The 24,488-nt window shown below is 44.5% G+C and overlaps 1 protein-coding gene across 2 annotated transcripts in view; it reads left to right on the top strand.

Moving 5' to 3' along the window:
* LOC121280109 (cadherin-11-like) overlaps positions 1 to 24,488 on the top strand; it is a 179,326-nt gene that overhangs the window by 130,346 nt on the left and 24,492 nt on the right. For both annotated transcript variants that reach the window (XM_041191756.1, XM_041191755.1), the window contains exon 9: positions 11,720 to 11,856. In XM_041191756.1, coding sequence (XP_041047690.1) covers positions 11,720 to 11,856 — 137 coding nt within the window. The remainder of the gene's footprint in view (positions 1 to 11,719; positions 11,857 to 24,488) is intronic.

Here is a 24,488-nt window from a genome sequence, read left to right as displayed (position 1 = left end):
TTCACAGCTCCCTCCGGGAGCAGGCTGTCAGACTGGAAGGCGGAGGGTTCCATGCAATCTGGTGCCGTGATGGTGATGCCATGCCTGCCTCCTACCTGCCTCCACTGGTATTTTGCCAGCAACAGGGGAGGTGGTGGGCGGCCAGACGGCCCTTGGGCCAGCTGAGGCGTTAAATGGCCTCCTGTGGTCGCTGGAATTTTACCAGGGGTGGGAAGTGTTATCGCCACCTGGCAACCTTGTAGCGGGCTGAGGGGGTGCCTCTTGTTTGGGCACCCTGTGCCAAATGGAGGCCACCTCTCCCCTCGCAGTACTTCCCACTCCCCCTATGATCACCCACCAGCCCCCTGCCACCCCCATGCCCCCTGCTGACCGAACCACCCCAACACCATCGCCCTGGCTGGAAACTGCACTGGGCAAAACCCTGGGCTCCTCGACACTGGGGACTGCCTGGGAGCACCAGCAGTGGCCACTCCTCCCTGGGATGCGAACTGGGTCCCGGGGGGCTGCTGCCTGGCTGATTGGCCGGCAGCTCTCAGAGGCGAGATGTCCTCTCGGATGGGGGCGGAAAGTCTCGCCCTGAGTTGTTAACTCGCTGCAGGGCCCCCCAGCCAAGTAAAGAGGGCTTTTCGGCTGAGGGTGGGCAAGGAAATCACCTCTGTATAAAACCCTTAACACACATACTCTCTGTCACCAAGACCGTCTTCCACTTATGTTGTTTCGTTTACAGCTCATCATCTGAAGCTGAAACCCTCATTTTGTTCCTTAAAAATCCAACTATTAAAAAACTCTGACTGGACTCTCAATTTCCACCCTCCATAAACTTGAACCCATCCAGAATTCTGCTGCCCATGTCCTAACTCGTACCAAGTCACGTTTACCTATCGCCTGCGTGTTCACTGACCTACATTCCCTTCTGGTCCAGCAGCAGTGTAGATATAACATTCTTCTCCTTGTCTTCAAATCCCTCCATGCGCTCACCACACTCTTATCTCTGCAACCTCCTCCAATCTCACAACCGCCCAACAGCTCTGCATTTCTGCTGTTCTGGCCTCTTCCCCATCCCTTGCTTACTGCATACATCATGTGCGGCCAATGCCTTCAGTCACTCCAGCCACCTTGAAGCAGGCAAAACTCTTTACAGGGGGCCCGACAGGGTAGATGCAGGAAGGATGTTCCCTCTAGCTGGAAGGTCCAGAACCAGGGGGATGCAGTTACAGAATAAGGGGCAGGTCATTTAGGACTCAGCTGAGGAGACATCTCTTCACTCACAGGATGGTGAATCTTTGGAATTCTCTAACCTTGAGGGCTGCAGAGTCTCAGTCATTGAGTATTTTCAAGACGGGAATCGATGGATTTCGAGATATTAAAGATATTAAGGGATATGGGGATAGTGTGGGAAAATGGCGCTGAGGTAGAAGATCAACCATGATCTAGTTAAATGGTGGAACAGGCCTGATGGCCTGAAAGGCTGCCTCCTGCTTCTATTTCCTACGTTCCTAAGCTCTTGAACTCCCTGAATAAATGGTCTTGCCTCTCCATCTCTCTCTCTCTCTCTCTCTGTCGCTCCTCCTTTAAAATGCTCCTTAAAAATTACCACAATTGACCAAATGTTTGGACATCTGTTTTAATGTTGCTTTGTTTGTCTGATAATGCCCCTGTGCAGTGCTTTGGAACAGTTTATTGCTTTAAAGGTGCCATATAAATGCACGTTGTTGTTTAAAGTCTCCTGTGACTGTAGATAGTCATTTTTAAGTAGTTTGTCAGGCAAATTTGATTGCTTTTTCCTTTTGGAAATTTGTAACAGGAGATTAGGATTCAGATTCTCACTGTATGTGACTGATAATTTCATTGTACGAGTCTTATTTTGTTTCAAAGCAGCTAAATTGCAAAACTGGGATTTTACAAATGGTGTTTCAGTATATCAGAATTAGATTCTAGCAGGTTGCATTATATATACAGTACTCCAGTAATCCCAGCTGCATTTGATCTGTTTGACAACATGGTTTGCAAATATAAACTCCCCAGAGGGCAAGAATGTGAACCAGCTAAGTGCAGGACACATCTCTGTCATAAGACCACAACTTACCTCCTGAGACACTGACAGAATTGAAGGCAGAGCTAGACACACAAACCATTTTGAGGATCTGCAGGCAAAGATTTTTAACTTAGATCCGCTAACCAAATCAAAATGATGAGTTGTTTCATTTGAGAAAGGGTGGGGAATAAGTCAGAATGATTCCAGCTCCATTCTTTAACTTGTAAAACACTGCAAATTTAAATCCTACGCAGAATTTTTAAAAAAATTGATTTGAGAGCTCTCTGGCAGCTGTCTGGGGACCCAGTGCAAAGTGTGAGACTCCCAGACTGTCAACATTGGCACGATTATCAGGTCTCAGCTGTGTCTTTTGATGGAGGAGAGATAGCCGTGTGTGTGTGTGTGTGTGTGTGTGTTTGTGGAGGTGTGTGTACACACGTGTGTCTGGGAGGAGCTGTGTATGTAGATTTTTTGGTGGGGGACGGAATAGAGGTATTTGTGTGTGTGGAGTTGTGTATGTGTGTATGTGTCTGGGAGGAGGTGTATGTGCATGCTTGTGCATGTGTGCCTGTGCACATGCATGTGTTTGTGCGTGTGTATGTGCATGTGTGTTGGTGGAGGTCTGTGTTTCATTAACTGGAAGCATAGAATCCCAGAATTACTGCTCAAGGAGCAAGAGGATTGGGTCTTGCAGACGGTAGGGAAATCTGCCAGCAGTCCGAGTGTGATCCACACTAATCACTAAACATAGACAATGATGTCTAAAGCAACACTAATATTGATGGTGGCTATTGACCTGCCAGCATGATTCTAGAAAATGACACATGCTTCCTGTTTTATTAAAAATGGCCCAATTTACCTCGTACACTCAGAATTGACAGTCAAGTGATCACCAGACCAATGGATCAGATCAAATCTCTGCTTTGCAGTAACATCCAGTCAGGAATAGTAATGGGCACTTAAACAACTAACCGGAGGTGGAAACACCCCATCCTCAATGATTAGAAGAGGGCTCAACAAGTCAGTGAGGCTGAAACATTTGCAACCAACTTCAGCCAGAAGTGCCGAGTAGAAGATCCATCTCGGCCTCCTCCTGAGGTCTCCAGCATCACCAATGCTCATCCGCATCCAATTCGATTCACCCCACCTGATATTAAGAAATGGTTGACTGCATTGGAGGCAGCAATGGCTGTGGGCTCTGCCAACATCCTGTAGTATTACTGAAGAATTTTTCTCCCGTCTTTCAGATGAGGTATTAAACCAACATCTTATTTGCCCTGTCAGGTGGGTGTAAAAGATCCCATGGCCACTAGTTTGAAAAAAAGGAAGGGTAGTTATCCCTGGTGCTCCAGCCAATAATTATCTCTCAATAAGCATCACAAGAAAATAGACATTCTGCCCTGTATCACATTGCTGATTGTGGGAGCTTGCTGTGCAGAAATTAACTGCCATGTTTACAACACTGACTACACTTCAGAAGTACTTAATTGGCTGTAAAGTGCTTTGGGATGTCAGGTGGTTGTGAAAGGCGCTATTTAAATACAAGTATTTCTTTAACTAGCTGCACCTCTAGCCAAGCTGAAACTGTGCAGCTACAATGCTGGCATCGACCTGACCAAATGCAGAATGACCCAGGCAATTCAAACCTAATCTGACCTATTACCACCTCAATGATCAGCAAAGTGATGGAAGATATCACTAACAGTGCATTTGAGCAGCATTTGCGACATGCTCACTGATGCTCAGTTTGATTCCACCAAGACCACTCAGCTCCAGCCCTCATGACAGCCTTGGCCACAACATGGACAGAAGAGCTGAGTTCCAGAGATGAGAGAGTGACTGCGCCTGACACCGAGGTAGCGTTTTGTTATAGAGTTTATCTTCCAGACAATCTTTTTTGGTGGACGCAAATAACTTTATATACAAGACAGCAGCAGCAACTTCATATGTGCATCAACTCTATAACTAAAGAAGAACTCTCCTAGAGGGTCCCCATGCTGCTCACCCATTGGTTTACATAGACCATGTGACCTTACAACACTGGATTATTCCTAAAGCTACAGTCCTAGTTTCTCAAAACTATAATTACTACATCCCTCCCCCTTTAACTTTTCTGTACATTTTGTATTTACAAGGATATTTACCTCATGACATTACAGTATTTACACAGGTCATGAAATTACAAGTTCAGCCTTTCAGGTGGTTTCCTGATCCGTGTGGAACCTCGCAGCTCCATGACTTCTGATTCCTTCATAAGAACCACATTCTCTGGAGCTCAGGTACCTCATTAGGCACAGACAGTTCAGTGTCTTCCACTCTGACAGAGACATCGGGCAAGTCTGTCCTTGGTTGAGCAAATTCAACAGGAACCGTAGTTTCAGTAATGGTTACAGGTGCAACATCATTTAGTTGGGGTATCTCCCTTCTTATTAAACGATCCACAAACTTACTGGTGATCTGGCCCTCCAATGCCATGTGGTATGACAATGGTCCAGTCACCGATAACCAGGTAACCACTTTGGTCCTCCACCGAAATTCGTTACATATGCTGCTTCTCCAACAGTAAATTGTTGCTTGCGACTATACAAACGGTGAGTCGCTTTTTGGTTCCCTTGACTTTCTTCCACCTTCCCCTCCACATTGGGAAGTAACAGGCTTAGTCTTGTTCGAAAACAGGGCCTCATCAGTAATTCTGCATCCTCTTCCTACGTGTATTCTTCTTTTTACCACAGAATTTAGTCTCGGCCTTTTTTTTAACTTCACTGTTGGTCAAAGCTCTCCAAGTGAAATCTCAACTTGTCTTATTTCAGTAGTTGGGCTATCCAGGATTTCATTATCTACTCGCATCTTGGAAAGTTCTATGATATTTGCTTTCAAGGCCTGTTTAGCTTCATTCAGCTGATTTTTCAGCTCTTCTGTCTCCTTCTTGTATCTGTTGGCTTCCTCCTGGAACCTTGAACATTGCTGCGTCTTCTCTGCCAACTGGTTTTTCAGTTTGTTCAGAGAGACGTTAAATTCTTCCTGTTTCTCTTCTTAATTTTCCAGAGGCGCAAACTTTGACCTGAGGGATCCTTGTAGTCTGTGAAGGTCTTTCAACAAGTTTTCCTTTTCTTTGGGAAGCTCACTCGCTTTATTTTGAATTCTGTCATTCAGCAGAGTCTCCTTGAGTTTCTTCTGCTGTTCTTCCATGTCGTTGTTTAAGACAGTCTTCATTTCTTCCGGTTGCTGAATGGCTACACATTCCTTTTTCATCCAGTTGCAGTCCTTGGACTCTCCAGGCTCTTTCTGAAGTACTTTGCCTTGTTCCTTTTCCAACTCAGGAACTCTTCCTGCTTCCTTATGAAATCTCACTGACCAATCAAGGTTAATTTCCCTCAACTAATTTCGACCTAGAGGCTTGGTCCTTCACCTTCTGCCACCATCACTGGTAGCTGTGCCGATTGGTGTCTATAATGAATAGTTACTCTGGTGATACCTTTTACCTGGATTTCATCGCCTGTGTACATTTTCAACTTGGCAGAAGTTTGTTCCAAATTTAATTGTTGATCACCTTTATTTAAATATCTGAAAGTGTGTTCCCCTACTACAGTGGTAGAAGCATCCATGTCTACTTCCATTTTTAAGGGTTTACCATTCACTTGCACTGTGACAATAATTGACCACATCTTCCCAACTTTCATCTCCCATTGACATTCCACGGCAATACCATCACTGATTCCCCCACCATTAAGTTCCTGGAGGGTTATCATTGACCAGAAACTGAACTGGACTAACCATATAAATACTGTGGCTATAAGAGCAGATCAGAGGCTGGGAACCTTGCGGTGAGTAACTCACCTCCTGACTCCCCAAAGCCTGTGCACCATCTTCAAGGCACAAGTCAGGAGTGTGAATATTAAATAGTCACTTCTTCCACCACAAGTGCACAATGGCAGCAGTGTGTACTATTTACGACTTGCACTGCAACAACCCGGTAAGGGTCCTCCGACATCCCAATCCATGATATCAATGCCTAGAAGGACAAGGGCAGCAGACACATTGGAACACCACCACTGGAAGTTCCCCTCCAAGTCACTCCCCACCCTGACTTGGAAATATATCGCCGTTCCTTCACTGTCACTGGGTCAAAATCCTGGAACTCCCTTCCTAACAGCACTGTGCGTGTACTTACACCACATGGACTGCAGCAGTTCAAGAAGGCAGCTCACCATCTCCTTCTCAAGGACAATTAAAAGGGAGCTTTCTCAGCAATGCCCACATCCCATAAATGAATCTTAGCCCAAAAGCACCCATACAGGTGAAGCAACATTCACAGCAGGGCTGACAAAGAGCCAAGTTGGTCACTCCGGCTTTCAGACCGTGAAGGATGAGGCCTGGTTTTAACCCCTTGAGCTTCCTGCGAGAATGGGACGAGGGACTTCAGTTGCATGAAAAAAATTGGAGAAGCCGGATCGGTTCTCTTTATGGAAGAGGAGGTTGAGAGGCGTTTTGATAACAGCTTTAAAAAAAAAGTCATGAAGGGTCGAGACAGACTAAACAGGGAGAAACTGTTCCCATTGGTGAAAGGTTTGAGGACCAGAGGACACTGATTGAAAGTGAATGGCAAAAAAACCAAGAGCCGCTTGATGAAATGCACTTTATACACAGCGCGTGGTCAGAACTTAGAATGCGCTGTCTGAGAGAGCGGCGGAAGCAGATTTGATCAAGGCTTTTGAAAGGGAACTGGATAAACACCAGCAGAGGAAAACACCTGCAGGGGTATGGGGAATGGACAGAGAAGTGGGACCAACCTAGTTGCTCTTGTAGAGAACTGCCACAGGCACAATGGGTCAAATGGTCTCCTTCTGCGCTGTTACTATTCTATCATCCATGATTCCGATTTTTGAACCACAAGTATTTGCGATCACCAAATCATTATTTCTTGTGGTGTCTTGGCTGTTCTCTGTATTGCTTTGCACCTTTTGTGCTATCCTATATTGACACATTTAATATTCTTCCACAGCGGTGTATACCTTATCACGAATGCTGCCCCAACATTGACCTCAATCCACTCATTTATTGTCCTTCCACAGCCCCGGCACACTCTACCCTACTGTGGCCTCTACCCCACTCAGTTAATATCCTTCCACAATGGGTGGAACCTTGTGGAAGTGACTGGGGTCTCGGCCGCCGGCTGGAGAGCAGGAGGGAAACCCGCATTGCTCCTTTTCGAGGAGGCCCCGCCGCAACTGGCGCCAATCAGGCACTTGACAGGCCAGCGGCAGGCCTTCCCCTAGAATCAAGGACCCCGGGGCAGAAGTCCTGCCCACTGAGAGCTGTCAGCCAATCAGAGTCTGACAGATCTTCGTTACTCAGCAGCAGCGCTGAAAGGAGGTACTTGCTGCCTGCAAGACACCCGCCTGAGGCCCCAGATTGAGGAGAGACCAGGCCTCAGAGGAAGGGGGGGAAAGGTGGAGGGGGATCGCAGGGAGGGGGGAAGGGCGGAGGGGGGTGGTGGGTGGAGGGGGGGGTGCTTGGCAGCAAAGGCAGGGGTATGACTGTCAGTGCCTTCTCCTCCCACCTTGCCGACGTTGGACCCCTGGTCATGCACTGAGTTCTCCTGAATGAGGGAGCCCTCCAGGAGTCCGCTGTCATACTTCATTGTTGGATTGGTACCGGTGGTGGAAGGATTAGGGCCTCAAGAGGGGCATTAATTGCGCACCTAAGGACCTCAATTGGCAGTGGAGCAGGAAGGCCATCCACGTGCTTTACCAACACCGACTTAATCGGGATGCAGGCAGAAAGTTGGCACAGTCCCCAACTGCCACCCTCCTACCCCGGCACCAAACTCACCATGGGGAGAGCAGAGGATTCCACCCTATGTCTCCATTTGTGGAGTTTACCTCAACCTGTGTAAATCTCTTGCATTCTGTTTAAATTCCTCCTGTAACTCTAATAGTATTAATATGATTTCAAATACTCAAAACCCATCCAGTTGGAGTTAACATCGAGTGCAATGTTGCCGACATCCATTGTGAATCGGCTGAAGAGGCAAAGGGATTGAAGTGTGTGTTGAGAACTGGGTTGTTGGGTTTGAGGTCAAACAAAAACTGGGCTGAGTGTTGATCAAATGAACATTTCTTGTCCCAAACATTTCTTAGGTTCTTTAACATGATCTTCAAAGGTTACCAAACAAATTCTAGAAAATCCAGCTCCACAATTCAACTTTAGTCTATACCCTCTGGATAACATTAACCCTCGTGGCCCAAAAGCGTAAAAATAGTTTCCAAAAGCTCTGAATAAAGATGTGCCCGTTTAAAATTAATAGTCATATGAATATTTTACATTTCAATATTCCATTACATGATTACTAGACAAGAAAATCTGCAACATAAATTATTGCTAATATTTTATTCTCAATCATTGGCAGATGGCTTAAATCAGACTTAATTTCCATTCCTCACCTCCATCATTCACCTCCAGTGAATGCCACGTACAATGCTGCATTCCCTTCCCCCCACCTCACACCCCAGCCACTACCCTTCCCCATTGGCAGCTGGTCTTTCCATCTGCTTTGTGTTCTCTGACTAATTAACTAATGGTCCCTTCGTCTTAAAGCAAGAATGATTTTTAACCCTTAGCATTGGCAGTGGGTTCCAGGGAAGCTCTGTTTTTTCTCAGTCAGGACACCGAGCTTAAAACATTTTCCAGTGATAAAACTAGAGGCGATAATTCCTTACTGTGGTGTGGTTCCAGACTTGATTGCTCCTCTGGCCAGCCTCCCATTCACTAAGCTTCAGCTCGGCCAAAACTCCCTCATCCATCCTTTCCCTTTCATTGATCTGTCACAGGTCATGGCTTCACTCCACTATCAGGATGCCAATGCTTCAGCCTTCACACCCAACCTCAGTTCATTTTCTATCTCTATCCCTTCTGTCAGTCTCGTCAGCTGAGCCTCCAACCCCATCACCACACCACCCCTTTTCCCCTTCCTTCATTGCTGATCGCCTGTTTGACATCCAACCCTCCCCTCATGTAAGACACTTTGAGACAATCCACATGTGGCAGGTGCAGTAAGCTATTTTTGGAGGTTGTCAGTACACAGCGTGGAGTGATACTTAGCCACGGGTATTTACATAACACCCAGACATGTTTCCCTCAAAGTGCTTTACACAATGAATTACTTTTTGAAGTGCAGTGACCATTGTTGTTAGGGAAATGTGGCAGCCATTTTGCACCAACTGAATCCCACAAACATAAACAACTTGCATTTACATAATGCCTCTGCTTTGGAAAATCATTCTAAAGTAGAAACATAGAAACTAGGAGAAGGAGGAGGCCATTCAGCCCTTCGAGCCTGCTCCACCATTCATTATGATCATGGCTGATCATCCAACTCAATAGCCTGCTCCCGCTTTCTCCCCATATCCTTTGATCCCTTTCGCCCCAAGAGCCAAAACTAACTCCTTCTTGAAAACATACAATATTTTGGGTCTCAACTACTTTGTGTGGTAGCGAATTCCACAGGCACTTTGCAGGCACAAACAAAATTTGACACCAAGCCACAATAAGGAGACATTAGGCCAGGGTGATTTGGCCACTGAGGTGGGTTTTAAAGGGAGGGACAGAGTCGGAGAGGAAAAGAGGGGTTTAGTACTTCAGGGAGGGAATTTCAGATTTTCGGGCCCAGGTAGCTGAAGGCGCAGATACCGACATAGAGAGAAAGGGAGGGAAGGAGGGATGAAGGGTAAGTTCACCAACCCAGTGTTCACAAGGGGCGTAGATTAGTGAATCTCCACACTACTCTGGTGGCTCTATCCTTGATCTTCACTCTGTTTACATGTAGCTCCTCACTGAGAGTGCAGGGTTGCTGAAATCCCCTAGAACATTGAGTCTGAAGTCCTTTGTAAAATGAACAAATATCGCAGTACCTTCGGGTTGCAGAACTGGTTTCCTAAAAAAAGTGCAATGAGTGAATGTCCGGGACTAGAAAAGGACAGGGAGCTTTAATATAATATCTAATACAGCAGCCTCCCATGTTTTACAACATGCACATGGGTACCAATCTACATATGGGATTTGGAATAATATCCCAGGGAATGAGATGGATGTGTGCTTAAAAGACTGTATTGATGGGGAGAATATCTGCCTCCCACAGAGCTGGATGGACACTTATAATCTTCCACCAGGCTTTTGGCAAACTACACATGACAGCATTTGTGAGATCCGGAGGATGTATATTTCCATTTCCTTTGATTAGAGAGTGGTCGAGACACAGAGCCAGTTAGTCACTGCCGAGCACCAGAGGGATCTTTGCCAGTGAGTTAATGAAAGAGAAGGATTGCTAAACCTAAAAGGTGTTGATATCCAGGAGTGAGTTACAGATTGGAATGTAACTGAGAGGTTCAGGGGGTTGATAACAGATACCCTGTAGTGAGTTACAGACTGGAATCTAATCAAGGGGTTCAGGAGGTTTGTAACAGATACCCTGTAGTGAGTTATAGACTAGAATCTAATCGAGGTGGTTTATAGATAGAATAACAGATACCCGCTGATGAGTTACAGACTGGAATCTAATCAAGGGGTTCGGGGGTTTATATACAGAATATCAGATATCCGGGAGTGAGTTACAGACTGGAATCTAATCGAGGGGTTCGGGGTGGTTTATATATAGAATAACAGATACCCAGGAGTGAGTTACAGACTGGAATCTAGTCGAGGGATTTGGGTGGTTTATATATAGAATAACAGGTACCCGGGAGTGAGTTACAGACTGGAATCTAATTGAGGGGTTCAGGGTGGTTTATATATAGAATAACAGATACCCGCTGATGAGTTACAGACTGGAATCTATTCGAGGGGTTCAGGGGGCCTATAACAGATACCCTATAGTGAGATACAGACTGGATCTAACAGACTGGAATCTAATCGAGGTGTTTGGGTGGTTTATACATAGAATAACAGATACCCGGGAGTGAGTTACAGACTGGAATCTAATCGAGGGGTTCGGGTGGTTTATATATAGAATAACAGATACCAGGGAGTGAGGTACAGACTGGAATCTAATCGAGGGGTTCAGGGGGCCTATAACAGATACCCTATAGTGAGATACAGACTGGATCTAACAGACTGGAATCTAATCGAGGTGTTTGGGTCGTTTATATATAGAATAACGGATACCCGGGAGTGAGTTACAGACTGGAATCTAATCGAGGGGTTCGGGTGGTTTATATATAGAATAACAGATACCCGGGAGTGAGTTACAGACTGGAATCTAATTGAGGGGTTCAGGTGGTTTACACCTGGGAGTGAGTAAAACATGGAAATTCTGGTGAGCATTCAGCCACAATCGTGAAATGTACTCATGGTTGGTGAAGCTGCGTGCTGAGAATCTGATTATATTTTTTGGGGATACGTTTGTGCTAATTGAGCTCTTGAATGTTAACTTTGGGGAATGGAACATTGTCCATTCAATCGCCCAATGTCTCCCTTGTATTAGCCAACACTTTACTGCTAACCTGACTTCCCTTGACTGTCAGATTTATCAGGAGGGGAAGGAGAGGTAAGGGATAAAGCTGTGAAAGAAGTTACCGAAGGATAAATTTGGTGGGGGCGGGAGGGAATGTTTGGTACATCCCTGAATTGCACAGCTTGCTCTGTAACTCCTTAGGTTAATTAGTCATTTCTTTTCTCCCAATTCCTCAGATACTCCATTGAACAGCAATCGTACCTCGACAGATCATTCACCATCAATCCACAGAATGGAATTATAAAAACCACAGAGCCACTGGACAGAGAGTTAACAGTCTGGCAAAACATCTCTGTCATTGCAACAGAAGTCAGTGAGTATTGAGATGCAGATCCACTTTTAATCGCTAGGGTGCGGTGAGTGAATCTTGGGTATCAAGGGTTTTGTGGCTGATTATTAAGCAAATTACCAGGAAGTTTATCAAGTGAATTACCAGGATGTTTATTAAGTGGATTACCAGGTTACTGTTAAGGTGTTAGCCATTGCTCAATGTGAGCTCATTTTTCCCTGAATCAGAAGGCATGGGTTCATGTCCCATTCCAGAGACCTGTACATAATCCAGGCTGGCATTCCTAATGCCAGCACTGAGGGAGTGCTGCACTACCGGAGGTGCCACCTTTCAGATGAGGTGTTAAACCAAGGCCTTGTCTGCTCCATCATTTGGACGTAAAAGATCCTACGACACTCTTCAGGGAAGAACACAGGACTTCTCTCCAGTGTCCTAGTCAAACTTTATCCCTCAAACAACGTCAGTAAAAACAGGTGACCTGAGCATTATTGTTCTGTTAGCCCTGATGACAAATAGCTTCGGCAACTTGCCTCTCTTCTCGATTATATTGTTCTTGGCGCGATCTTACTATGCACAGAATTAGCTGCCACGTTTCCGATGCTATAGCACTGACTAATCATCAACAAGCACTTCATTGGCTGTAGAATGCTTTGGGGCACCCTGTGGACATGTCAGGTGTTATATGAATTGTAGTAATCTTTTGTGTAATATACCTTTAAGAAGAATGTTATAATAGAAGATCACATGATCTTATTACCCAATAACAGAGTAGCATGGGTGACCTTTGTAGTCTGTTGTCAGTAGTCAGTAGTCTAGAGTAATATAGAGACAGGTTTTTAGTTGTAAGTACACAAGTGTAACTGCTGAGTTCCTTTGTAAATAAAGTAGAATGTGTTGGACAAAAGAACTATCTAATGATCTGCTATGTCTCTGGTACCAACTAGGTCATTCCGAAACAAGCTTGCAACCCAGATCCATTAGTCCAACTAAACCCGTGACCAAGGATCCAACATGAATGTAATTCCTTCTTTGCACAAACTTCGCCTGGACTTTATGAAAAGGTGGAGGAAGGCATAATGTAAAAGACCCCATGATACTCTTCAAGGAAGAGCACGAGACCTCTCCCCAGTGGCATAGTAATCATAATCATTTGGGACGGGGCACGTAGAGGAACATTTGACTGCAGAATAGGGTAGGATGCCCAATTTTCCTCTCCGTGATTTACAGCTAGTATTTCTCACAGTCCAGTAGGGTTAAACATTCTGATTTTATTCATTTAGAAACATAGACTAGAAAATGAAATAATAAACGGAGATGAGGCTAGCGGTAGCCACTCTCTGCTCTACCAACCCCCTGCCATCCCCTATCCTTATGCTCAGAATCCTTCTACTTCGCTATTTCTGCCTGGCTTAGAAATAAAAATCAATTTGCAGATTACGTGCTGTACTCGAAAGTAATTGCTTGTCACTCCACTTTGTAAACACTATTGATTTGGCAAACCAGCCTTTTAAAATAAGATCCTCTCCATTCTTCTACCTCTTCCATATAATTTTGCTTTTATTATTCATTCTTGAGACGTCGGCATTGATGAAGAGACTGGCGTTCACTGTCCATCCCCACTCGTGGCACCGGAATATGCGATGTGCAAGGGAGAAGTCGGAGGGCAGGTTAAGATGCAGGCATGTTGCTGTGGGACTGGAGTCACGTAGCGGCCCAGACTGGATAAGGAGGCAGTTGAGGGAACCAGTTGGATTTTTACAACATGGCTGTGAAACGCCCAATCCAAATGCCAGCCTTTCCCTTCCTCCTTTCTTCCATCCTTCATTTTGTATTCCTTTCTCTTTCTTCCCTTCATTTTCTCTTTCTATTTATATTGCTCACCACTTCATCCTTTCCTTCATTAATTTTTCTTTCTATCCTTTTCTTTGTCCTCGTTATGTTTTTATCATTCTTTTCTTGTTTTCCTCTTTATTTATTTCCTTTCCTTTTTTTCTTACTTTCTTCCTTCCTCTCCCCCTCCCCCTCCCTTCTTCCCTCCCTCAATGTCCACACACCTGACCTTTTTTGGCAGGGAACAGAACCCTGCCTGGAACACCCCTCAAAACAGAAATAAAAGGTAAAATACAAAATAGCGTGGTCAAAAACTCTAAAGTAGGGGCCATACTGGACACCACACTGACATACGTCAGAATTCCTTTACCTCAGCATCAGTTTAATAGTTCCCTTTTTAGTCAATTAAACAAATTACGGATTTAATCCACTAAAGGGTTTGATGAATTAGTGGTTTCATTACCCTGGCACCATTTAACTCACCAGGGAGAGCTGCGTTTAGATTCTCTCCCTCATGATAAGTGGGGGTCTTCATCAAATTCTGTTGTTCCCTTTGACATAATTACTCCATGAATATTAACATGTTAAAAACAATCTTTTTTGGAGATTAGTGTTTTGAGGACGGGGGTAAACAATGGTGAGAGAGCTTGACTACACAGCGCACAAACTGACATGGGCCTTGCCAAGTCTAGTACAGCAACTATTCCTGTCGCTCCTAGCAGATGGTCTCGCCAGCAGCAGCAGCATTTCAAGTCCCAGCCTCTCCCAAGATGGCAAGCGGCCCAAAACTAATCCTTGATAGCAGCTCGCTGGTGATATCTAAATGAGGCCCTGCCAGGCCAATTTTGGTTGGGCCTCAGGCTTCCTGCTTGAGTGCCCAGCCCTCCAAGGTTGTCCTGGAATCTCCAAAAATTAAGCGGCAATCTCATGAGCACTGCGCGAAAGCCCAGGAGAAAAATCAAAATCACCCTGGGCCGAATCTTGGGCGGGCTTGCTGGAGGCAGTTGAACGGCCACCCGTGATTGAGACCGGAAGGTGACCTCGTGCTGGGTGGATCAACTGAAGGCCCGCCCGGCACAAAACGCCAGCGGCAGCGCTGCCTCTGCGGGCGGGAGGGGTTGGGGGTGGGGGGGGGGAGGGGGAGGAGTGTGAATGGGGTGGGTGCACTGTTCATAATCCCCACCACCGCCCCCCCTCCATGAAGCACGGAGCTTCCTCAGGGAGATGAAGCATTTTTGAAAAGAAAACCCGTAAAGAAATAAATGATTGAATAAAACACGTCCCCCCTCGGGTGTGACCCTGTCGCATGAGCAGAGGACATGTCATTAATTCAATTTAAAAATTTTTTTTACTTTATTTTTATTTGTTTTAGGAAACCTCATTCCTGCCCGTGGAGATGAGGTTTCCTAAAGAGGGCAAAGGCCGCTTGGCCTTCTTGCCTGTCCCTGCCCACCATGAGGTGGGACGGGCAGTGAAAAATGTCGGTCAGGATCTTGATAATGGCCTTAACGGGCCGTTTAATTGTCGGCGGGCGGGCTGCCAACTCCGGCGCTCACCCACCAAACGGAATATCGTGCGACTGCGCGTTGACATTGGGACGCTTGCTCAAGGTCAATGAGCGTCATTTTACGTTCGAGCAGGGTGGGCACATGCCCGCCCTCCGCGCTAAATTTTTGCCCTGTGTTTATTTTCCATTTTCTTTGAACAGTTTTGTTTATTAGTTGTAAATGTATTGCAGGTGGGGAAGGTGGGGAAAAAAGGCTATTTGACTGCATGGGGCAGTTGGGATGTAGGTTGTCCCTTGGCGAAACCACCCGGAATACAACCAAACAGGTTTAGCAACCCCATATATGCCCTGCCTGCATCCTGTTCATTCTGAAACCTTCCTCTTTCCCTCCGTTGCTCTTGATCACCACTGTCAGCCGTGGCTTACTGGCCAGCGATCTCACCTCTGTGTCCGAAGATTGTGGGTTTAAGTCCCATCCCACAGGCAAACCAAAAATCTAGGCTCATAACTTAGTGCATGATGGAATGCTGCACTGCCGGAGTGGCTGTCTTTCGAATGAGGTGTTAAACTAAAGGCCCGGACTGCCAGTTAAACATAAAAGGTGCCATGGAATGTTTTGAAGAAGAACAGGAGAGTTATCTCCAGTCCCTTGACCAATATTTATCCCTCAGTCACCACCGCTAAAAAGAGAGGTTATCTGGTCGTTGTCATGTGACTCTTTGTGGGGCTTGCTATGTGTAAATTGGCTGCTGTGCATCCTGCGTTACATCAGTGATGCATGTCAAAAGTGTTTCATTGGCTGTAAAGTATTTTGGGATATCTTAAGGTTGTGAAAGGCACTATATAAATGCAAGTTTTTCTTTCATCCTTCAATGTGGCTCCGAAATAATTGTCTTTCCTTTGAAGAGAAGTGTCTGCCTGTTTCACTCTTTCCTCGCTTATCTTTCCCCACAGTTGGATTCATATATTTATTTTCCTCTGAGTGTTTATTTCAATCTTTTCTTCTCTATATGAGCAGACAGCCTCCCCAAAGGGCCAGATCAAACTTCCCCCAGAATTCTGCATCTGCCTTCCTATTGATCTTTCTGCTCTCATAGATGTACCAGCTGATTGTTGAGATAGGAGGATCTTTGATGGGAGACTTAGCAGCTCACCCTGACTGACACTCGAATTCGTTGAACTGAAAGTACAGCAGCAACAGTTCACGAGCTACCTAAACAGCTGAGCTTCTTGGATATTGCATACTTCCAGATTTCTCCTCTGGGATCTGTGAATTCCCTGCTTTGAAAAACAATATTTTCAGGAGATTTATGTTTTCAGTACAGGTGAACCAATAAAGTGAGAGTTTGACTGCACGGGGACTAATTGATGAGGCCTTGCTAAGTCCCACCGACAACCATTCCTGTCGTTCCCAACATGGAGGGCAAATCAATCTTCCTGTATCCCAAATTCTCACCCATCAGGGAAAGTGGCCTGAAATTAATTCTTGACAGCTGTTTTTCCATTTTTTTAATATTTGTTCATTGAAACATGAGCATCGCTGGCTGGGCTGGCATTCATTACCCAACCCTAATTGCCCCTTGAGAAGGTGGTGGTGAACTGTCTTCTTGAACCGCTGCTGTTCCATATGGTGTAGGTGCACCTGCAGCACTGTTTTTTGTAGAAGTTTTGATAAAACTTAGTGGCTTGGCTATTTCAGAGGGCAGTTAAGAGTCAAACATATTACTGCAAGTTCTGGAGTTACATGTAGGCCAGAGTGGGTAAGAATGGCAGATTCCCTTCACTGAAAGGACGTTAGTCAACCAGAGATAAAAATCTGTTGAAGGGTCATGAGGACTCGAAACGTCAACTCTTTTCTTCTCCGCCGATGCTGCCAGACCTGCTGAGTTTTTCCAGGTAATTCTGTTTTTGTATTAGTTAACCAGACTGGGTAAGGATGGCAGATTCCCTTCACTGAAAGGACGTTAGTCAACCAGATGTGTTTGTACAACAATCCAATAGTTTTATGATCATTAATAATGAAACTAACATTTTATTCCAGATTTATTAATTAACTGAATTTAAATCCCCCAGCTCTATTCTCTGGAGCATTAGTCTATAGGCCTCTGCAATACTAGTCCAGTAGCATTACCACTGTGTTTCCATCCACTTAACTGAGGTCTGAGGCCCAATTTTGTACGAACCTTAGGCCTCCAGAGCCTGTATATGGGATTATCGTGAAGTCACCAGGGATTAATATCCCATGCAGACCTTTGCAAGTATCTTGGGAGTTGAAGAATGTTGCATTGGATACAAAAACTGATCTTATAGGTTGCCCTGGACATTTTGTATTGGGAATTCCTGCACATCCGGATGTTTTTAAACATTTAGGACCTTTGACATTAGCTGACCAGAGAATGTGTGAAGTCAGGGTGATGAATGTGGCGTGAAGCATGAGGGAGGGAATATGTTAGAGACCGACCCTCGACAATCTAGCCAATCAAGTCATGCCTGTTGGGAAGTTTGAGACAATTGGTTTTTGAAAAGTTTGGGATTTTTGTTAATTTTTTATGTGATAAATATATTTAGTGGTATATAGAGGCTGGGTGTCATGGCAACTGTATCCCAATGTTTTCTTCTGGTGCAACGTGATTGAATAGAATGTTCTGGTAGATTTGATTGAGGGGAAATGTTTCTTGAATGAACAATGAACTAATCAAATAGGAAAGGGAAAAACACAGTGACTTAAAAATACAATTGTCAGAAACAGACAAAGTGGTCATTTCTCTCATTTGCTGCATTTGAATCTTGCTGTGCATAAAGTTAGCTGCTGCATTTGTCAACACTGCACTTCAAGCGTGATTTTCTTTTTGTCTATGAAGTACTTTCAGGTGCCCTGAGGATATGAAAGGCACTCCATAAATACAAGCCCTCTCTTTCTTAAAAAAAACAGTGTGAAATGAGAACATTTAATTTGGCTTATAACATGTTTGCCCCGCAAACCATGTACACGCCAGCCCATCATGGACACGTGATGCTCCATCATGGATTCTATTCACTTGTTTAATCTCTTTCCACACATCATGTACAATTCGCCCCATTATGGACTTCACCCACCCATTAAATCTCCTTCTACAGCCTATGTACAATCTTATTTATTATGGACTCCAAACACCCATTTAATTTCCTTCCATAGCCCATGCATAAATGTATCATATCATGGACTTCCCGAATCCATTTAATCTCTTGAAAGAAAATTCTGGCCTCAGCAGTGATAATAGAAACCCTTCTGTAATCCCACATCTGTGATCAGGCATAGCAATATTCTTCTCTGAATTATTAACTTTGAGATATGGTTACTGGTATATTCACATACCAGAGGACTGAGTACCTTTGATGCTGCAAGAATGATCCTATCCTTTTATGTAGGAAGTAACAGAGCCTCGATAGGGAAATGAAAGAACGTTCTGAACCCTGTTACGGGAAGCTAACTTTTTGGCTTGGCCTTTACCTGCCCTAAGTATGTTTAAAACTTACTAAAGAGACGCCTTCACAAATGTTTAATGCTTCACCTCGCATCACTTCAAATGATAAAAAATGCTTCATAGAGGCCAAATCTCTTTAAAGATTATTTGGAGCCATAAACCGTGATGTCTGGTGTGCGACATCTGGTGTGCAACATCTGGCATGTGGCGTGTCTCCCAGGAGGTGTCTAGTGAGTTGTATGCTGAATCTCCCATCCTGGTAAGGAGAGAGACAGACAAACCGAGTTAGATAGATTTTGACTGATGACGGAGTCAAAGGCAATAGCTGGTAGCAAAGAAATTGGAGTTTTTGGCCGCAGGCATGATTTTATTGACTGGCAGAGGAGACTTGAGGGGCAGTCTGGTTTACTCCTGCTCCTAATTCATATATTTATATGTTCATATGTACTTGCATTTATATAGCACTGTTTATGATCCCAGGATGTCTCGAACACCTTCATAGCAAATTAAGTAGTTTTTTCCCACGTGTAGCCACTGTTGTAATATAACAAATAAATCATAGCCTATGCTTTTTCATAAGGTCAGGAACATTATCCCATGTGGGAAATGGTGGCATAGTGATAATGTCACTGGGCTAGCAATCCAGAGGCCCAGGCCAATGCTTTGGGGACATGGGTTCAAATCCCACCATAGCAACTGGTGGAATTTAAATTCAATTAATAAATCTGGAACATAAAACTAGTCTCAGTAATAGTGAACATGAAATTGTTGTAGGTTGCTGGAAAAACGCATCTGGATCCCTAATGTCCTTCAGGGAAGGAAACCTGCTATCCTGACCTGGTCTGGCCTACATGTGACTCCAGACCCACAGCAATGTGCTTGACTCTTAACTGCCCTCTGAAATGGCCTTGCATGGGCAATTAGAGATGGGCAACAAATGCTGGTCTTTTCCATGATGCCCACAACCCATGAAAGAATAATAAGATATATAACGTAAGGTGGTATTCAGATGATAAAATGTAGGTCTCTTCTCTTTAAAATTTTAGGTGAACACAGGTTGAATTCATTCAAAGGTTAATTGTTTTCAGTCCGGCTTTATTTGTGGGAAGGTCAATTAAGAAATTCCAGATATTCTGGCTCTGGAATTTTCTATTACTTCAGAATATGGCTAAATATATATTTATGTTTTTAAAGAGTGGCAGAGAAATGTGCAGTAGACAGTGTGTGATGTGTGAAGTGTGATAGGCACCACAATGAAGTGTAGCCATACCTACTGCTTTTATAGTTTAGATTGTTAGGTAAATACTAAAGATCTTGAATGGATAGACAGACACATAGCTGGAGAGATGGGTAGATAAAAGCAAAATGCTGCAGATGCTGAAAATCTGAAATATAAATAAAAAATGCTAGAAATACCCAGCAGGGCAGTCAGCATCTGTGGTCACAGGTTAACACACTTAATGTTTCAGACCGATGGCCTTTCATCAGAACTACTGAGACAGGCTGGAGAAATAGGTTTTTGTTCCTGGGTTCTTCACTGGCCTTAGTTTTGAAATAAATGAGCCTTTATTTTTTGCTAATACAAGAGAGAAAAAAAAGGAAGTTTCCAGATGTTGCAATTCAAATGTTTTCTTCCTCTGGAAATCACACAAGATAGTTTATCTTTCTGAAGATAGATCTCTTTCTGATGTGATAGAAGACTCAGCACGTTGGTCACAGATTGCAAAGAGACAGGCAGTTTCCTCTTGTTAATTCAAAGTAATGCTAAAAATGGACAATTGAAAATTATGTGGTAATTTTGTAGAGAACCAAACAAACCTGAAACATTTACAGCTGAATGCTACTTTCATTCTCGGGTTGCTGCCAAGGTTGGCATTTATTGGCTGCCAATCAGAAGGGTGATATAACTGAGTGACACACAAGACTACTTCAGAGGGCAATAAAAAAAATCAAGGGACAGTGTCTTGCTTCGTTTCATTTTTTAATGATGCACACTAGCCATTGACATTGTAGCTGAGCTAACTTTATCGACAAAGCATTTTCCTAACATGAACACAGATCTGCAATGTCTAAACTCGATCAAGACAGGCTCCAGCATGTGCTATCTGACCTTCAGCTCCCAGTCTCGGGTGATGCCACATATTGTACAGAGCAACATATAGTATCTAATATTGGAGTCCACAACCACAATCAGTTAATATCAATGACAGACAGATTTTCCCTGCTGGATTCTGAACTCCGCCCCCCCCCCGGGTCAGGCTGAAATGCAAGTTACAAGCCCCCACGCTGTGATGTTCCCTGGGGCGGCCAATGACCAGAGGATGGCCTCACCTTCCAGTTAACAATGGGGAGGGGGGCTCTCAAAGCTGGAGGGCCAATCAGAAGCCTTCCAGCTTGATAAGAGCATCACACTGCACTGGAAGGTAAAGAAGAGAGAGGGTACTTCAAAATGGAGGCGCACTCTCTCCAACTTCTAAAAGAATTTACCTTTGAAAATGGCTTTTTTGCAGGCAGGCAGGCCACCTGAGTGGAGAATAGAGGAGAGTGGTGGTGACCCAATGGTGGAGTGATTAAAATCAGGGATGCTCAAGAGGCTAGAATGAGAGGAGTGCAGTTATCCCGGAGGGATGAGCAGCTGGAGGAGGTTACAGAGTTAGGGAAGGGCAAGGCCCAGGAGGGATTTGAAAACAAGGATGAGAATTTTAAAATCTAGCCGTTGCTTAACCATTAACCAACATGGATCAGTGAACACAGAGGTGGTGGGTGAACAGGACTTGATGTAAGTGAAGACATGGTCAGCAGAGTTTCGGATGATCTCAAGTTTACTGAGAGTAGGATGTAGGATACTGACCAGTGAAGTGTTGGAATAGTCATGTCTAGATGTACTGATTGAGTTATTCAACAGCAGGAGAGCTGAGGTGGGGAAGAGTCAGGCAATGTTATGGAAGTGAAAACAGGCGCTGTCACTGGTGGTGCAAATATGTGATTGGCAGACCATCCTGGGATCAAATTTGACACCAAGTTTAGACTAGTTTAGTCTCAGTCAGTTGCCAGAGAGAGTGATGGAGTTGGTAACTAGCAAGCAGTGCTTTTGAGGGTACTGAAGACATGGCTTCACTCTTCTCAGTATTTAATTGGCAGAAATTTCAGCTCATTCAGTGCTGGCTGTCGGACAAGCAGTCTGATAATTTAGCAACAGTGGAGGAATCAAGAGAGGTGGTGGCGAGATAGAGCTGGGTGTTCAGCTTACGTGTGGAAACTAATGGTGTGTCTTCACTGTGATGTCAATGATGTGAAGCAGGAAGATGAAAGATAGGAGGAGGCCAAGGGTAAATCCTACCAGAGGTAACAGCATGGGAATGGGAAGAGAAGACATTGGAAGTGATTCTCTGGTTATGGCTAGATACATAAGAATGGAACCAGGCGAGTGCACTCCCATGCAGCTAGATGATGGTGGAGAGGCTTTAGAAGGGGCTAGAGTGGCTAATTATATGTCAAAGGCTACTGATGTGTTGAGAAAGATGAGGAAGGATAGGTCACCTTTTCATAGTCTAACTGGATGTCATTTGTGACGTTTTGATTCAGTGGGTAGTCCCATTACCTCTGAGTCAGAATGCTGTGGGTTCAAACACCACTTCAGGATTTAAGGAATGGGAGTAGGCCATAGATCCACTTTGAGCCTGCTCTCCATTCAATAGGTCATGTCTGATCTTTGATCTCAACCCCTTTTCTGTTCTAGCCCATTACAATATGTGATCTCAAGTAGTGCTGCATCGTTACAGATGACATTCTTTGGTGGGATATAAAACTGAGGTCCTATTTCTGGCGTAGAACCACAGCCTGGGTTACAGCACAGGAAACTGCTAGGCTCGTGCGTCTGTGCCGGCTCTGGACAAAGCCAATTTACCTCGTCCTGCTCCCCGCAGCCCTGCAAATCTTTTCAGATAATGATCTAATTAGTTTTCGAAAGCCGTGATTGAATCTGCCTCCACCTCTCCCAGGCAGCACTTCCTAGATCCTAAGATAAAAGCAAAATACTGTGGATGCTGGAACCCTGAAACAAAAAACAGAAAATGCTGGAAAAACTCAGCCGGTCTAACAGCATCTGAAGAAGAGCCATACGGATTTGGAATGTTAACTGTTTTTCTACACTCCACAGATGCCATTAGACCTTCTGTGTTTTTCCACCATTTTCTGTTTTTGTTACCTCCTGGGTCCTAACTGTACAAAACCAAACAATGACTCACATTGTTGAGAAGTGTCCGCTTACTGAACTTGAAGGTGGGCTTAAAGAACCCCATCCAGCCACTGACGAGGCTATTGGCTCTGTGACTGTGTGCATGCTTAAATAAATCAAATCTGGGCGAAAAGGTTTTTCTTTCACGTCACCCTTGGTTCTCTTGCCATTCTCCTTAAATTGGTGTCCTCTGGTTTCCTCGCTCATCAACAATTTCATGGCGCAGTACGAAGTGGAATGGAATGCTCCAATTAACCTGGAATGTTTAGATAATAGTCCTGCATTTCTGTGAAGCACTTTGATACGTTTTGCTGGCTGGTTGGCAAGTCAACTCTGATTTGCTGAGGTGTTGCCATGACAAAAGTCCGCCAGCCAATCAGCAACCTCTTCCCCTGTCGTCTAAATTGTTTTGATTTGAGGTGAAATTTGGCACCCTTGTGTTTATCCTGGTGAGTGCAGAATGATAAGCTTCAGCAACATGTCTGTCTTTTCAGCAAATCCCAACACATAAATGAACATGCTCAAAGAAAATGAAAACACAAAATTCCTTTAATGGTCCTATGGCATTTCTCTAGTGTTTTGCCTGCAGCAGTGGCCTGGAGATTAATTTTCAATTCCTGGGGACTTTAAGCCAATCCTACAGAGTTGATCATTCTAGTTGGAGTCCTGGTCAATCTTAATCTCTCCTGTGGTGGCTAGGGTGAATTATAGCATCCCCTAATGATGCCTCAGCGAAACCATCTTAACCCTGTACAGATTGAGACTTGAATCCTTATTGTAAATCAAAAAGAAGTGATTGAAGTACAGACAGCATCTGGTGATTTAGTGTTATCATTGTATTAGTGTTAAAGAAAAAAACCCAGGATATCCAAAAGCACTTTACAGCCTATGAAACATTGAGCGTAATCGCTGTTGTATTGTGGAGAAATGCCGGAAAGCAAAGTGCACACAGCTAACTGCCACAAACTGCAATATGATAATGACTGGATATTCTGCGCTGTGTTAGTTGTTGGATAAAGGACCCAAGGAAGAATTCTCCTACTCTTCTTCGAATCAGCAGTGTCCACCTGAGCAGGCAAAAAAGGGACTTCAGTTGAACATCTCAACTAAATGCTATCCGCAGCCCCACGGTACAGTATTGGACTGTCAACCTAGATTATGTAAACTGGTCTCTGGAGCGAGAGTTGGATCCCCAACTTTTTAATTTGGAGTTGAGAGTGCGAGTCACTGAGCCTTAGCTGACAGTGAGACAGATGGTTGCTTATTTCATTGCTGTTTGGTATCAGGCCAATGGAAAAAAAAAGCCCTTTTTACTGCTGCATTCATTGTTGCATCTAACCTACATATGTGGTTGTTAATGAGGAAGAAGGCTGCAGACTGCAGGAAGATATCAATGGATTGGTCAGGTGGGCAGAAAAGTGGCAAATGGAATTCAATCCAGAGAAGTGTGAGTTGATGCATTTGGGGAGGAGAAACAAGACAAGGGAATAGACAATAAATGGTCAGATACAGAGAAGTGTAGAGGAAAATAGGGATCTTGGGCCAGGATTTGCCCATTGGCGAGAGGCGGGGGGTGGTGGGGCGGGGGGGGGGGGGGGGGGGGGGGGGGGGGCGCTCA

The sequence above is a fragment of the Carcharodon carcharias genome, chromosome 7 (genome assembly GCF_017639515.1).
Source record: "Carcharodon carcharias isolate sCarCar2 chromosome 7, sCarCar2.pri, whole genome shotgun sequence".
Classification (NCBI taxonomy): Eukaryota; Metazoa; Chordata; class Chondrichthyes; order Lamniformes; family Lamnidae; genus Carcharodon; species Carcharodon carcharias.
Note: the sequence above shows the minus strand (reverse complement) of the source record. Positions and strands in the feature narration are given on the sequence as shown.